At 42.9% G+C, this 15,801-nt stretch overlaps 1 protein-coding gene across 1 annotated transcript in view; it reads left to right on the top strand.

Annotated features, from left to right (window-relative positions):
• Positions 1 to 15,801, top strand: part of LOC147677946 (kelch domain-containing protein 4-like) — a 214,904-nt gene that overhangs the window by 50,111 nt on the left and 148,992 nt on the right. The window contains exon 3 of the mRNA XM_086946543.1: positions 14,917 to 14,995. Within this exon, the coding sequence (XP_086802669.1) occupies positions 14,917 to 14,995 (79 nt within the window). The remainder of the gene's footprint in view (positions 1 to 14,916; positions 14,996 to 15,801) is intronic.

Raw genomic sequence — 15,801 nt, 5'->3', positions numbered from 1 at the left:
TCCAGCTCTTAACCTGCTGTCTTCGGGACTCTCGTGGAGTGAGCAACCGGATACCTACTCTTGTCCAGGACAGAGTGCTCCAAACCCGGCTTGGCCCCCAAAACCGGCTTCAGCTCTGCCAGAGCACCACCATCTTGTGCAACTCTGCTGGGCCCTGGAAGCATTCAAGTGCCATCAAATCCATCCTGTGGGGGAGAGGGGCGACTCTCGCCACCCTGATTCGCCGAGGCCCCCCTCTTTCATAAGTGGCTATGTGTGGGGCAATGGAGCACAATGCTCCCTGGATCTTTTCTCCCGTGCTACCAATTGCACCAGAGCTTGGATTTACAGTTTCGGCTCCATGGCTGTGCTGGCCACGCTCAATGTTTTTTTTCTTTCTGTTTTTTGTGCCCAGAAATGGCCTTTAATATGTTCAAATTGCACAGTGGTTACCAGTGCCACCAGCTGCGGCAGAGAACTGCTTGCTCACTGCACACTGTCATCCGGGTGAGGCACTGCAGCAGTCCTTGGCTTCTAGTATCTTGAGATATAATATATGCGTCACCATATTAGCCAAGCTAAGTAGACCAAGCCCTTGCTTGTAGTCTTGTGTAGTGGTGGCTGCTCGGGGTAGGCAATTTTAATTCTGCATGTTGATTTATTATTCAAAACTGCTTCTACAATTATATTGACCGTTTGAGTGTTGCTGAATTCAAGACACAGGACCCAGCTCACGACCTTCGAATACATACTTTCATAAGCCCAAACTCAACATCTGCAGACATTCAAGAATTTATGAGTCGTACAGAAGGAACCAGACTCCAGATGGATGGGGGAAATATTCTTGGGGGCTTCTTGAGGGACAGTCTCTCTGGGCCAGTAGAGTAATCTGAGAGTTGCTGTTCATCCGCGAGGGCTTTTACCTTGTAGAGCAGCCTCTGGTACCTATTGGCGCTGGTAATTTCTCAGTCATCAGCATTTTCACTATGGAAATCCTGCCTACTGTGGAACCTGCAAATGGGTCACCTCAGCATTTCCTTCACAATCTGAATCATTACCAAGGCTATAGGAAAGAACTAAAAAAAAAAGTTTTTCTTTACTGTTGAGTAGCCCCCCTACATATCGTCTTTTCTGATACCACTATTGTAAATTAAGTTTTAAATCAATGCATTTTTGTAGTCTCAGAATACTCCTGCCCTGAACAGCCCCCCCCCCCTTTTTCAAGTCGTGTCGAAACGTCATCAGCAGCAACGAAGGAAAGTCGAATAAAGCACCAGATTATAATCTGGTTCTTTGTCCTGAATATTGAAACAGAACCACACAGACATCCAAAGACATACCAATAAATTTAATCACTATGTCACTATGTCCTTTTAAAGATATTGTTGGTTATGGTCACTTCACTGAGGCCACAATTGTCACTATTTTCCTTTATTTTCTTTTAAAACCTTCTAATCACTGCTTTTTGTGCATTGTATTTCAAATATACATGTATCTTATGATATGTACTAACTAATGAATACAAGTATTACTCATTTCGGCTGAATTGAGTACAAATTAATATATCCTTTTAGCTACTTTCTTCCCAAAACTAATAATTATAATGTATTACTGCAATTGATTTACGGCAGATTGATTCTGCCTTAATGTTATTTGTAACCTTTTTGTCTTTGACTAAACCAACGCAGAGTAAAAACCTGTGTTAAAAAAGATGACTCCTGTAAATGTGTTCCTTGTGAACAATTGTTGCTAGCTAATAGCACAGAAGGAACCAGACTCCAAATGGTTTTGGAAAATACCATTGGGGCTTCTTGAGAGACAGTCTCTCTGGCCCAATAGAGTAATGCGAAATTTGCTGTTTATCTGCCAAGGCTTCGCCCTTGTAGACAAGCTACTGCTCATCTATTGGCACTGATAATTTCTCAGTCATCTACAATTTCACTGTGGAAAACCTGCCGTCCTGTGAAACCTGCAGATGAGTCTCCTCAGCATTGCCTTCACAATCTGAATCAGCATCAGGGCTACAGGACACAACTCAAATAAAAGTTTTTCCTTATTATGTGAGTACAGTGAATTCATCGAAGCAATTTAGAATACAGGAATCCAAGTTTGAACTTTCCAGTGCCCTAATAATGCATAAGTAGTATTGGCAATTATTTTTCAGGGAAGTTTTGGAAGGAATTCAGGTAATTTTTGCATGTTGGGACAAGCACCTACTTGTGATGCGAAATGTGTCTAGTTGTGGTGCAGTCTGTGCCATCAATTCACAAAAGCCGTTCAAGTGTTGCTTCGAATAACTGTATTTAAAGCCAACTGAAAGTTGGCTTTAAATGATCTCAAGGAAGCTGCTGGGGCTGAGGGCGCCCTCAGTACACCCCTTATTTAACACTATGGCTGCTAAGGCAATTCCCCTCCTGTGCTGGGAATTGCCATTTTGCTGGTGTCATGACGAGCTCAGCTCGTCATGAGCACAGCTCCAGGCTACCTCATGACGAGCTGAGCTCGTCATGAGCATGGAAGGGGTTATGATTAGTTCTACTTCAAGCTCTGAGTATTTTACACTCTCCTGCGTAGGCCGAGGACTCAATGAACCTGGAATTTGTTAGTGGGCCTATGACTGCGCTCTGAATGGGCCTCTTAATTAGCTGTGTGATATCGTCCTCCACTCCCCTTGCTTTGGAGGCTAGAAAAATGGTTGAACGCAATTTTTTCCACTGATGTTAGGATTGTTTGCTGGCACTTCAACCATATCCAATCGGTTAACGATATACCTGAACTCTTTTTGGTTCCTTTGCTGTTGTAAAGGAGCTTCACCCAGATTAGTTCATGATGCGGTCTGTTTTTTGGCATCCCAGATGACCCTTCATTTTCGTGAGTCCAAATTCTCGAAGTAGTTTTTTTTGCTGATCTCAAAGAAGTTGAGTACCACCAGTTATGACTTATCCTGGATGCCGAAAGGTGTGCTTTGTGAGTTTTATTGGAAAGTTGTGTCAGTATGTGGAGGAAAACATTTCTCATAATTCAACTGGATTACTGTAGACTTGTTCCAATTGTTTGTACATGGAAACATAATTTGCCTCAATAATGCCCCCTGAGAACTTTATTTCAGTTGAGCTTTTTCAAATTGATGGTATGTATGATTGCCCTGGGTTGGTTGCTTTCTGATTTAAGGGGGTCCCCATTACTAGCTCCAAGTGCTACTCAAATTGATAGCTTTTTACTTGTGGTATTATAGAGAACCTGGCTATATATTTGAATAATGATAAGCTTGCAACTGTTTAATCGATATTGGTTTGGGCTTTTGCACAATAATAAGTAAATGGGAGTGTCAGTGGAACTCCTGTTCCAAACTCTGGGATCTTAATATTTGCAGGTGCACCTTTCTAATTCCAGGGGTGTGGAATTTAATAAAAGATCTACTTGTCCATGGGTCAGGTTGCTTCATTGTCCTGTAACAAAATCCACTTGACTCTTTGGTCCCATGTAGTGCGGCAACAAATCATGGCAGCAATCTCATTATATAGAAGCTATGATATAGCCTGTCTGATTATGCCATGGCTAACACCATAGTAGTGTTTGAATATTTGCAATCCCATTATATTTCCGCAGATCTACATACTGTGGCTGTAGGTAGTGGTAAGCAATAGTTTCAGGGTTAGAATGCCCTTCAAGTCTGTGCAAACCTACTAACTTGCATGTTTTAAGGGTTTTCAACAACTCTTCTCTAATCTTTTCCCATACAGAGAAATGTTGGAAATTGACTCCTGACAATGGCAGATGTAAACCTTTTTCCAGAGTTGGGGAAAAAAGTGATTGGAGAGAAAGTGAACTTGCAAACACAGATTTTCGCATGAGTATATCTACAAATGCATATTTTCTCATTCTAAAATGCAGTTCACAAATATTTTCTAGGAGTACTATTTCTTGTCCTACTTCTGTAAATTCTAGGGATTTCACGAAAGCTGTATATCTGCACTTAATGCAAGGACACATACCATGGGTGCCCTTTTGAGACATTCTTTAATAATTGGGCCCCCAATTTGGTCTAGAGTTGACCATGGCCTTTTGCATTTATTAAAATTCTGTCCCTTTCTCTCTTTTTATACTGGAACCACTGTCAGTAGTGCAGTCAGAGCTTACAATATTTACTTATAGCGCTCACCCTAATAATAAAGGTGTTCAATTAATGAGCCATAAATAGAAGTTTGAACAACATAAACATATGGAGAAAAATGTTACCTTAACTGCAAACACTGCCCTTCCCTGGTCCATAATATGGTACTGAAAACAGGCAGCCAAAGGGTTTGTGCTGCAGGTGGTTGGGATAACTTGATGTAGAATGTCCCATAGCTGGTGTTACAACGAGTTTACATCTTCTTTAACTAGTGGGATAAATACATTTAAATTAAAGTCAACGGTCATCAGTATAAGCGAATTGTTGTTGTTATTTTTGAATGTCATAATTGTGCTTTCCATCCTGTGCACAATCTCATTTTTTTGCTTTTACACAGGATATACATACAAATTTAAAATGATCAATTTTGTATCTTCAATCGGAGACCACTTTTCACATTGTACTGGGAGAAGCCAGGGCTCCTGTGAGGGTTTTTGTTTTTGATTTTTCTGAGATAATACGGCGGGAATTTAGATGGTCATCCCTCCTTTGTATGTGCCTTAATGCTTGCTCTTTCCTGCTAGATTAGTTGCTTCAATATAACCTATCATTGGAATTGAGGTGAAGCTCCACATCTCCTGTAAAATGATTACAGTGTCCTTAAGGAAATTACTCCTGGATTGCTTATTTTTTGCTGTAGACCTCCTACATTCCATGAATTTGTTTGTAACTTAGTTGAATTGGTTGGGGTGAGGAATTAGTTTGTAAGTGCCAATCACTTTTCACTGGACGGAAGTATGCTGCCGGGAGCCAGCTCCAGTCTTGCACATGGTTTGGTTCACCTATCAAAACTAGAGAACGGCTATTAGACCTCTTATCATGGTCATTCAAGCGACTCTTCTGGTGAGCATTGCTGATCGTCAGTGGATTCATACTTGCATTTAACTGGATCGATGTTGGATTGCTGAGAGGATTTTTCAGAATTGATTAATTAGCAGTGCTTCTAACCACTCGTCAGTTAATGTTTTTATCGCAGCCAGTTGTCTCTTTGCTTCACTGCATTGAATATGCATTCACCCAGATATTTTAATTTCCCATCCTCTTATTTCTTTTACTGTTGAGATTTCTTTGGCGGAATTGTCTGAGCGCCATGTTACTAAAGTGAGCAGAGAAGTAAAGTAGTCTCTTGGTCTTGCTTCTTATATTGAAGGGATTTCGGAGGGATGATGCATTTCGTTCAATGTGATCTCCATTTCTTTTTTTGCGAAGGACGGGCTCCTGAGAATCTAAAGTCAATGGGGTTTGTGAAAAAGTCATATTCCCTATGCCGTGTTTTTATCTCAAGGCTTCCAGTTTGAATGGCATCTGTAGTCACCTTTAGATTGTTAGATTCTGTCTCATTGATAGACTTTTTTGTTCAGCTGAACATCTACAGGTTTTCTAGGTTCCATCATTACTACTTTTGAAGGCGTGAGGGCTGTTGACGTCCAGGTCAGTTTCCTCTCCTTTGTGTGAAATTCTGGAAATATTAAGAGTAGGAATACTTTTGAGAACTTGCAAAACTTTTTATGGTTGCTCAGGATGATTTAGTAGGTCAGCCTTTGGGTTGTGTCCTAAGATCTGCATGAAATGCTCTCAGCTTGGCAGCTGGAGGTTCAGTGAACCAACAAACTGCCTTGACAAATCATTTCTGAAGCTTAGTTGGAATAGAAAGTAGCATATTGGGGACCTGAGTGATATTCCAGCAATATGATGAATAAACCTCAGATAAAGAATCAAAGGTAAAGGCGGGGAAGAAGATAATTGAGTGTTAAACAGTGCAATCTGACTTTAGACCACTTTCGTCTTGTAATAGCTTTACATATAGGTTTAGTGAATTAATTGGAATGGCTAATTTCCAACCTGGTGATGGATTTACCAGTTTAATAATGAGCTTGCTTAACCTACATATGCTAGAGCAGCTGGCAGTTCGCAATGGGCAGGGTTAAAAATCAATTATTTCAGGTTTAAAGAACCAGGGAAGTTGGCAAGAGTCTGGGAATTCTTATTGGAAGCGATATCTAACCTGTAATTAAAATCCCCCTAATATTATGGGCTTACATGGAGTAGTTACTAAAGAAGCAGCCACCATCTATAGACTTCACTGTGTGATAAGCAGTTTTCCTGATAACAATACAGTGAGGGTAATGTTGGATTGGGGAGACATTTGAAGAATCATAAGATAAGCACCAGTGATAGAGCAGTCGATCAGTGAGATCACAGGTTAAAAAATAGAATAGTTGTTGCAACACCACCACTCTTGGATTGTACTCCAGGAAATACACTGACCTCTCTTCCTTCCCAATTTCAAGCACTGACCTCTCTTCCTTCCCAATTTCAAGCATCTTTGCATTTCCTCCTAGTTCCAAAACCTTGATCAAATTGCTACTTAGATGTTTAAGAATGATTGAGCTTATTTTGACCTCTTACTAACAAGTTTACCATATTAGTGTCTATTGTATTCATAATGTATTGACAATTCTCTAATTCTATGTCCAGGGTTTCTGAATAGTCTACAAGGGGACTTGTCAATCCGCACTATAGTTTTAATTTAGTGCCCTTAAAACAATGAAAGCCATTTATCAGGAAGCTGCTTATCGTATCTAAGGTTCTTAATATTTCTTTGCTAGTTTTTCCATATGCCCTCTGGGTGTGCTCAATGAATATATAACTTGCTGACAGTTGGCTGCTCCTTGAATTTTTTATTTTTTTTAAAGACCTGAAACCCTTTAGTTAAAATACAAAAATACTTCTTAGCGAGCACTCACTTTGTTCCTAGTTTATCATGAGCAGCTAGAAGAAACTGAGTTAACAAGTATGCAATTCCAGATCACATTAAAAGTAATTTTCTTCCTTGCTATGGCCATACAAAGCTGTGTATAATTTAGGTCTCTGAATGGAATGCAAAACAAAAATCGTCTTCTGATTCTCCAATGAGATTTCCTTCTGGATTCCCTGCAAGAACTATCCCCCTTAAGATCATCTAGGATGATGGCTTGTGCATTTTAAACCATGGAGAAGCCTGAATATTGTTTCTCTTTGACCTGTCTGTTGCATTTGACACAGTGGAAGACAATACACCCCTGCACACTACAAAAGCACAAATTAATTTTGATGGTAAGATCCTGAAATGGTTGAACTCCTTTCGACAAACACTAGACCAACCAGTCAAAAAAGACAATTTCTGCTCTTTCTTGGCATCTTCTCTTTGGGATGCCTCAAAGCACTCCTTTATCTACACACACATTCTTTATAACCTACATTTAATCTTAGGAAGCTTTAGTCAGAAAGTATGTATGTTATCAAGGAACACAGAACCGAGCCAAGAGAGCTTTAACTTTAAAACCTGTCCACTGTTAGGCCCAGGTTCACCACTGGGGCCCTAACGTTTATGTAAATGTTGTGCAGTACTGATCCTTTTCCTTTTTACTCAAATACTCCCATTTTCTTAAATCCTTGCAACCTCGTGCATTTACTACAGATTTGAATACTGAAGCTAATTCTCTTTCCTGATGAAGTTTGTGCTGAAACCTGGCTCTCATGCTCTATTTCCTTTAGTATGTCACCCTTGTAGATTGTGTGGAATGAACCTCTAACTTTGCATTTAAAAATGTCTGAAAAGGTATTTATTGCAAAATAAGAGCCTTCGAGCTGAAAAGCAAACCAACAGGGAGATCCTCCTGACACTTGCATAGATGACAAGCTCTCTGGGGTTTGGCAGGAAGTCCATGGTAACCTATTCTGGAAGTTCCTATTATCAACAATACGAATACATTTTATTTATTTATAATTACTTTTGTTAAGCGCGCAGCTACCCGGAGGTTTCCCGGCGCTAAGGCAAACTGAACGGTATAGGGGGTGGAAGGAACGTCAAACCAGAGGATTAAGTATTAAACAGCCAGGTTTTAATTCCTTTACGGAATGTCAGAAAGCATAATTCAGAACGTAACGATTGGGGTAAGGAGTTCCATAAGGAGGGAGCCAGCAGGGAAAACGAACGTCCTCCCATTTTGGCTCTATTGATGCGTGGGGTCCTAAACCTGTTCTGAGTGGAAGACCTAAGTGTGCGGGAGGGAATGTATTGCTGCACCAGAGCAGAGAGATAGTGAGGGGCTCTTCCAGTCATAATTTTGTGCATGTAGCACAGAGCTTTAAATTTAATTCTGCTCTCGATTCGCAACCAATGCAATTTACGCATATGCTGTGTGACCGAGGATCTGGCAGGCAGGTGATAGATAAGGCGAACTGCCATATTCTGTACCACTTGGTACTTCCTGGTTACCTCCTTGCAGGCACCCAGGAGTAGGATGTTCCCATAGTCCAGGCGTGAGGTGACAAGAGCCTGGACTACAGTCCTCAGGGTGTCAGCAGGCAGCATCCACGTTATTTTCCTCAGTCACCTGATGATGGTAGTACAGGTGGCGGAGACTTTCACCACGTGTTGCTTGAAGGATAGTTGGTTGTCGAGGAGGACCCCAAGATTGCGAGCAGACACGGTTGGAATAGGCAGAGAGCCCATCTCTGGTGGCCAATGTTGGGGGCCCCAGAGTGAGGTATCTGTGCCAAACAGGAGCAGCTCTGTTTTGTCCCCATTTAGTTTTAATTTGTGCTTCAGCATCCAATCAGATATTTGTTTCAGCCCGGATTGAAGGGAGGAGGAAGGGAGGTTTTTGTTAGTGGAAAGTGAGTAGATGACTTGAGTGTCATCAGCATAGGAATAAATTGTGAGACCAGCCTGTTCCGCCAAAAAAGCAAGAGGTCTCACATACAGGTTAAAGAAAAGGGGACTAAGGATAGACCCTTGTGGAACACCGTGAGTGGAGGGGAGTATAGATGAAACAGATGTGGAAGAAAAGACTTGGAACGTGCGATCAGAAAGGAAATTAGCAATCCAGGCCAGGGCGGGACCACCAACACCAACAGCCTTCAAGGTGGACAACAAAATGGAATGGGAGACGGTGTCAAATGCGGCACTCAAGTCAAGCAAGATGAGTGCCACAGTCTCCCCATTGTCCACCTGACGTCTGATGGTCTCCGACACACCAAGGAGGGTGGTTTCCGTAGAGAAGCCAGCCCTAAACCCGGATTGAGAGCCATGAAGAAAATTAGAAGTTTCAACATAGGAATTAAGCAGGGAATTGACGTGTTTCTCCAAGATCTTGGAAAAACATGAAAGCAAAGAAATAGGGCGAAAATTGGATGGGTTGTTGGGATCTGCGTTAGCCTTTTTTAGTAATGGGACCACCATTGCGTGCTTCCATTCATTTGGAACAGTTGCTTCTGTTAATGAAGCGTTCAAGACATCCAAAATAATGTGGAGTAGGGCTGGGTCCAGAGAACTCAGGACTTGAGGGGGCATAGGGTCAAGGGGGGAACCAGATTTGATGTCTTGGAGATACTTTTTTAGAAGCTCGGGAGAAATAGGATCCCAGACGTGGAGTGGGGGAGTAGTGGGCATAGAGCAGGGGATGGTAACAGGGGGAGAGTTACATGGAACTGGAACAGAGAGAGTGGAAGCAGCGGGAGTTGAGTTAAAAATGTCATAAATCCTATCAATTTTCTCGCGAAAGAAATTAGCTAAAGCATTACACTGGGCAGTGTCCAGACAGGGGTCCTTGGGTACAGAGGACGCACCTGACAGCTCTTTGACTATTTTAAACAGGGCCTTGGGTCTGTTTTGAGCTGTAAGTATCGTGCTGTTAGCGAAATTGGCTCTGGCAATATCACAAGCCGAGTGATAGGCTTTAAGGGCAGACTTGTATTTTGCTTTGTGATCTGGATTATAATTGGAACGCCATATGCGTTCCAATTTTTTACAGTTGGACTTTTCTAGGCGAAGGGAGTCATTGAACCAAGGTGCCGGTGGGTGATGGATTTGTGATTTATTTATTTGGGTGGAGAGGCAGGAGTCCAAAGCAGTTGTCAGCCATAATCTGACGGTGGGTAGCTCATTATAGTCATGCTGGAAACCTTGGGTTTTGAATCGGCAAGAAGAGAGTTTAATTTGTCTACATCTAGACGTTTCCAGTTCCTGCTGGCTTTACGAGGGAGATCAGAACTGGATGAGTTAGCCATGGTCGTTTTAATTGTAAAATTAACAATAAAATGGTCAGACCAAAGGACCGGAATTGAAGATTGATAGGAGATGCCAGTAAGATTGGAAATAATGGGATCCAGAAGATTACCAGCCTTATGAGTAGGGTCGGAATTGTGAAGGTGTAGATCTAACGATTCAAGATCCTGTAGGAGACGTTTGGAGATGGCGCATGAAGCAGAATTAAAATGAATATTTAAGTCACCAATGATAATGAAATTAGTAGATTGTACTAAAAATGGGGCAATAAGTTCAGGAAGTGAAGCAGCCCAATTGCAAGCAGAGCCCGGCGGGCGATAGATCAAAGTGCCGGTTAAAGTAAAATGGGGAGAGAGTTAGTTTAAACAAACCAGCTTCACAGTTTGGGAAATCAAGTTCTTCCCATTTACAAGAGAATTCTCTCTTGAAAATAATGGCAATTCCCCCACCATCTTTAAGAACTCTATTTCGCCCCACATAGGTGTAATCATTGGGGAGAGCCATGGCGATGTCAGGGCCAGAGCTGTCATTTAGCCAAGTTTCGGTGACAAACATGGCAGCTGGACTAGTTGTCACCAAAAGATCGAAAATATCTCTCTTGTGTTTCGAGAGAGATCGGCAATTAATACTAATGAAGCTCAAAGGGGGGGAGGGATTGCGCAAAGTAGAAGGAGGGGTATGTTTAGGGGAGGGAAAAATCCAAAAAGTAGAGGACAAGCTGTCAATACTTGAATTAAGAGAGTCCAAGGCAAGGGAGCAGTATGGGCAAGTAATGGGCGCATTTTGACTGGTCAGGACAATGTCCGAGGGACAGGGTAAACCCTGCAAAAGCAGTAAGGCGGTGCGAGAATAAGTAATGTGATCACGGACAGGGGGACTGGACCCTGGGCCCGTGCTGGCGCGGACGGGCGCAGACGGGCAGGACTTTGGCACGACTTCGGCGCGAAGTCGGCGCTCCTGGTGCGCTCGTCCGCTGCGCTTCCGCCATTGTGTCATTAAGTACACAGGGGGAGAAATCCACTAGACCGCTAACCTGCCAATTGGCCAGCAGGGCGGAGGTGGGGATGCAGGGCGGAAGTGAGAGTGCGCTCGTGAGGCCACCGCCGCTGCAAACGGCACAAGCCGTGGCGGATCGGTGCCAGGAGCCGGGAACAGCGTAGTACAAGGTAAATAAATGGTAGTACTAATCAGAGGACGTTGCGCCAAGGGTGGCGATCAAAATACATACGTTGCGCCGAGAGCGGCGATCAAAAGACAATAAGTGTGCTCATTAAAATCAGCAGAGTGCAAACAAAGCAAAGCACTGAAAAGCGCTCACCACAAGTGTGGCATTGTAATTTAAAAGTATTTTAAAATAGCCAGTCACACACGAAGCCTCTCCAGCCTCTCTTACCGGCAGTTTGCCCCGGACTGACGAAATGCTGGATTTAAGTAGACCCTGTTATTCTATCCACTAGACCGCTAACCTGCCAATTGGCCAGCAGGGCGGAAGTGGGGATGCAGGGCGGAAGTGAGTGTGCGCTCGTGAGGCCACCGCCGCTGCAAACGGCACAAGCCGTGGCGGATCGGTGCCAGGAGCCGGGAACAGCGTAGTACAAGGTAAATAAATGGTAGTACTAATCAGAGGACGTTGCGCCAAGGGTGGCGATCAAAATACATACGTTGCGCCGAGAGCGGCGATCAAAAGACAATAAGTGTGCTCATTAAAATCAGCAGAGTGCAAACAAAGCAAAGCGCTGAAAAGCGCTCACCACAAGTGTGGAATTGTAATTTAAAAGTATTTTAAAATAGCCAGTCACACACGAAGCCTCTCCAGCCTCTCTTACCGGAAGTTAGCCCCGGACTGACGAAATGCTGGATTTAAGTAGACCCTGTTATTCTATCCACTAGACCGCTAACCTGCCAATTGGCCAGCAGGGCAGAAGTGGGGATGCAGGGCGGAAGTGAGTGTTCGCTCGTGAGGCCACCGCCGCTGCAAACGGCACAAGCCGTGGCGGATCGGTGCCAGGAGCCGGGAACAGCGTAGTACAAGGTAAATAAATGGTAGTACTAATCAGAGGACGTTGCGCCAAGGGTGGCGATCAAAATACATACGTTGCGCCGAGAGCGGCGATCAAAAGACAATAAGTGTGCTCATTAAAATCAGCAGAGTGCAAACAAAGCAAAGCGCTGAAAAGCGCTCACCACAAGTGTGGAATTGTAATTTAAAAGTATTTTAAAATAGCCAGTCACACACGAAGCCTCTCCAGCCTCTCTTACCGGAAGTTAGCCCCGGACTGACGAAATGCTGGATTTAAGTAGACCCTGTTATTCTATCCACTAGACCGGTAACCTGCCAATTGGCCAGCAGGGCAGAAGTGGGGATGCAGGGCGGAAGTGAGTGTTCGCTCGTGAGGCCACCGCCGCTGCAAACGGCACAAGCCGTGGCGGATCGGTGCCAGGAGCCGGGAACAGCGTAGTACAAGGTAAATAAATGGTAGTACTAATCAGAGGACGTTGCGCCAAGGGTGGTGATCAAAATACATACGTTGCGCCGAGAGCGGCGATCAAAAGACAATAAGTGTGCTCATTAAAATCAACAGAGTGCAAACAAAGCAAAGCGCTGAAAAGCGCTCACCACAAGTGTGGAATTGTAATTTAAAAGTATTTTAAAATAGCCAGTCACACACGAAGCCTCTCCAGCCTCTCTTACCGGCAGTTAGCCCCGGACTGACGAAATGCTGGATTTAAGTAGACCCTGTTATTCTATCCACTAGACCGCTAACCTGCCAATTGGCCAGCAGGGCGGAAGTGGGGATGCAGGGCGGAAGTGAGTGTGCGCTTGTGAGGCCACCGCCGCTGCAAACGGCACAAGCCGTGGCGGATCGGTGGCAGGAGCCGGGAACAGCGTAGTACAAGGTAAATAAATGGTAGTACTAATCAGAGGACGTTGCGCCAAGGGTGGCGATCAAAATACATACGTTGCGCCGAGAGCGGCGATCAAAAGACAATAAGTGTGCTCATTAAAATCAGCAGAGTGCAAACAAAGCAAAGCGCTGAAAAGCGCTCACCACAAGTGTGGAATTGTAATTTAAAAGTATTTTAAAATAGCCAGTCACACACAAAGCCTTACTAAGATGTAGGTAGGTGCCTGGGGGTGATGAGGAAGAAGGAGCAGACAACCTTGAAAGTAGCAACATTAGGCACCATTTTATTTGAGGTAGTTGAATTTGAAAAAATCTTACCTTGGGTGGCAAGGAAGGTCCTATCGCGATTTAGAGATGGACATATGCAGTGAGCAGGGTTACAATGACATAACTATAGTGAAGTATTTACAAAATTATGTGTATTAGTTTTACAGTTGTCACCTACAGTTAAGTGGCAACCACTTTCACATTAACATGTGATGTTGCCTTGCCCAGCTTCTATTGGCCTTTAACATGTTTGCCACTTTTAAGAAGTGACTGCCTCTGTCACCCCTTGATAGATGGCACATCATGTTTACCCTTCTAACTCGGTCATTTGCAACCCACATCCCATGTTGTTCTCTAAGGTTGACACTGTATATAGATTGCATGTTAATATTGTCTTAATTTTGCTAATGTACATTCTGTGAAGATTGTGGTATGCATGCTGTGCTTTGCTTTATATTACTCTGTTAATTAATGAGTAGTTAGATGCCCCCCGATGTCTTTTCCACTCTGTAGAAACTTCCCTCTTCCTCTCCTAATGATATTTAGACACTGTAAGCTCAGGTCTTGTTTTTTTAAGCTGATCATGGCCCACAAGGAAAGCCAAATATTTTACATGAGAGCAGAAGTACATCTACCTAGCTACTTAGTTATAGGGTGTATATAAAGTTGTTCACATAGTTGTAGGATTGTATGATTATTGTAGCTCAAGGCAGGGGGAAATAAGATGGAAGCTGGGTTGTATCTTAGGGGGTTACCAAGCTAGAGAATGAGCAGTCGTCTAGAGTCCCTTATCAGGTGCTGGAATTGTATGACCAGTATCAGCCTAGGTAGCTTTATGTGTATGCTCATAATTTACTCTTAAATAATTTGACGCCTCATCCTTGGTAAGGAGGAGGCGTCTTCACAAAGGAGGAGGCAAATTCACAAATAAATGATAGATCCCAAAGGCGCTGCTCTCTTCCGTTCGTTTGATTTCAATCAATCTGACATGAAATATGATGTGATGTACATAGAACAATATGAATACAGACAGATACCATTGTGTGATATGAGGCTAGGGTGACAACATGTAACTGAAAGAGTACTAACGTGCTGTACATTTCTTCTTCATTGATAAAATTATACAAATATAGAGGCACATGGAGATTATTACTTTATTGCTCAGAATGACAAAATATTTTGCTACACTTTAAAGTCTGCTTAGAAACTAGGTATCCTTTTGCTAAAGTCGTCCATTTGACAACGTCTTGGAAAGTGATCTTGGGTAATGTATGATCAACAGTTCTGTGTAGGTGGTGGATCTGTTTTGTTTATGTTGGAGGCAACAAAGAGGCTTGACAGTTCTTTATTTACCGCTCGCAGCTGTATTTCTTTTTTTTCTTCAACCAAAGAAATGGTTTATCGTTTTTGCTAGTAGACCTTGAGCTTTTTTCCAGGGCTGAAGTTATTTCGCAGCTGCGCGGTGACTATGACCAATTGAGCAGGTTTCCTTCCCTCCATCTTCACTTTCTGAACAGTCTGTATTGTTACTTCTACAGGTTGAACGCATCGTTGTCCGCACATCCTGAGAAAGACGAACTTATCCTGTTTGGAGGTGAATATTTCAATGGCCAAAAAGTAAAGTATTCTTTTTTTATTTACCCTTGACTCCGTGTTTTAATGTGCATGTGTATTCCAAGCTTTCTGGCGCAAGCATGAATCCCTCCACACAGGCTATGAAATATTTAGTTTGCCTGCAACAAGAGCTGCTAATCGTAAATTGTCAAATGCGACATGAAAAACAGCCATGAAGAGCATAATGCAGCCATTAAGGTCTTTCACTGATAGGATCCACATTCATATTTAATGAGACATCCACTTCCCAAGAAAGGCCACACACCCCAGTGCCTTTCATGTGGGTGCCATACATGGCGTATCCCAATGTATTTTGGTATGTGCCACCATTCTTCATGTGATGCCCTAAAAATACCAGCAGTAACAGTGTATTAAAACCTTTACTCCTTCTTGTTTGGTGCTGTATTTCTACTTGCTTGTGCTATTTTTTTCCCTTTGTCACCATTCTTGTACCTCTCCCCAACCCCCACTGGCATGCTTGCCCTTTCTCTTGTGTGCTCTCTTCTTCCTCGCGCTCCTGCCTACTGATAACATGCATGGCCACTCCTTTACAGTAATAAACTAGTAGCTTTTCTTTTGACTCTGAAAAGGCCACGAGTTCTTAATCCTTATACTTTATATATTTTTATTTATAAGAGAGTTGTAGAAGTATAAATGATCACAAGCTGTGAGCTCAGTGTATTAATTACAAAAGCTTTTCGCTAATTTAATTTTTTGGAGGGCAGTAATTTATGAACCTCAAAGATAGCTCTGTGGAGTAGAGGTTTGCTTTACTGGAATTAGGAGTTTGTATCACCACATGCAGGTTA

This window comes from Lissotriton vulgaris, chromosome 12, assembly GCF_964263255.1.
Source record: "Lissotriton vulgaris chromosome 12, aLisVul1.2, whole genome shotgun sequence".
In the NCBI taxonomy this organism is placed as follows: Eukaryota; Metazoa; Chordata; class Amphibia; order Caudata; family Salamandridae; genus Lissotriton; species Lissotriton vulgaris.
The sequence above is the reverse complement of the archived record's forward strand: the minus strand, read 5'-3'. Positions and strand labels throughout refer to the sequence as shown.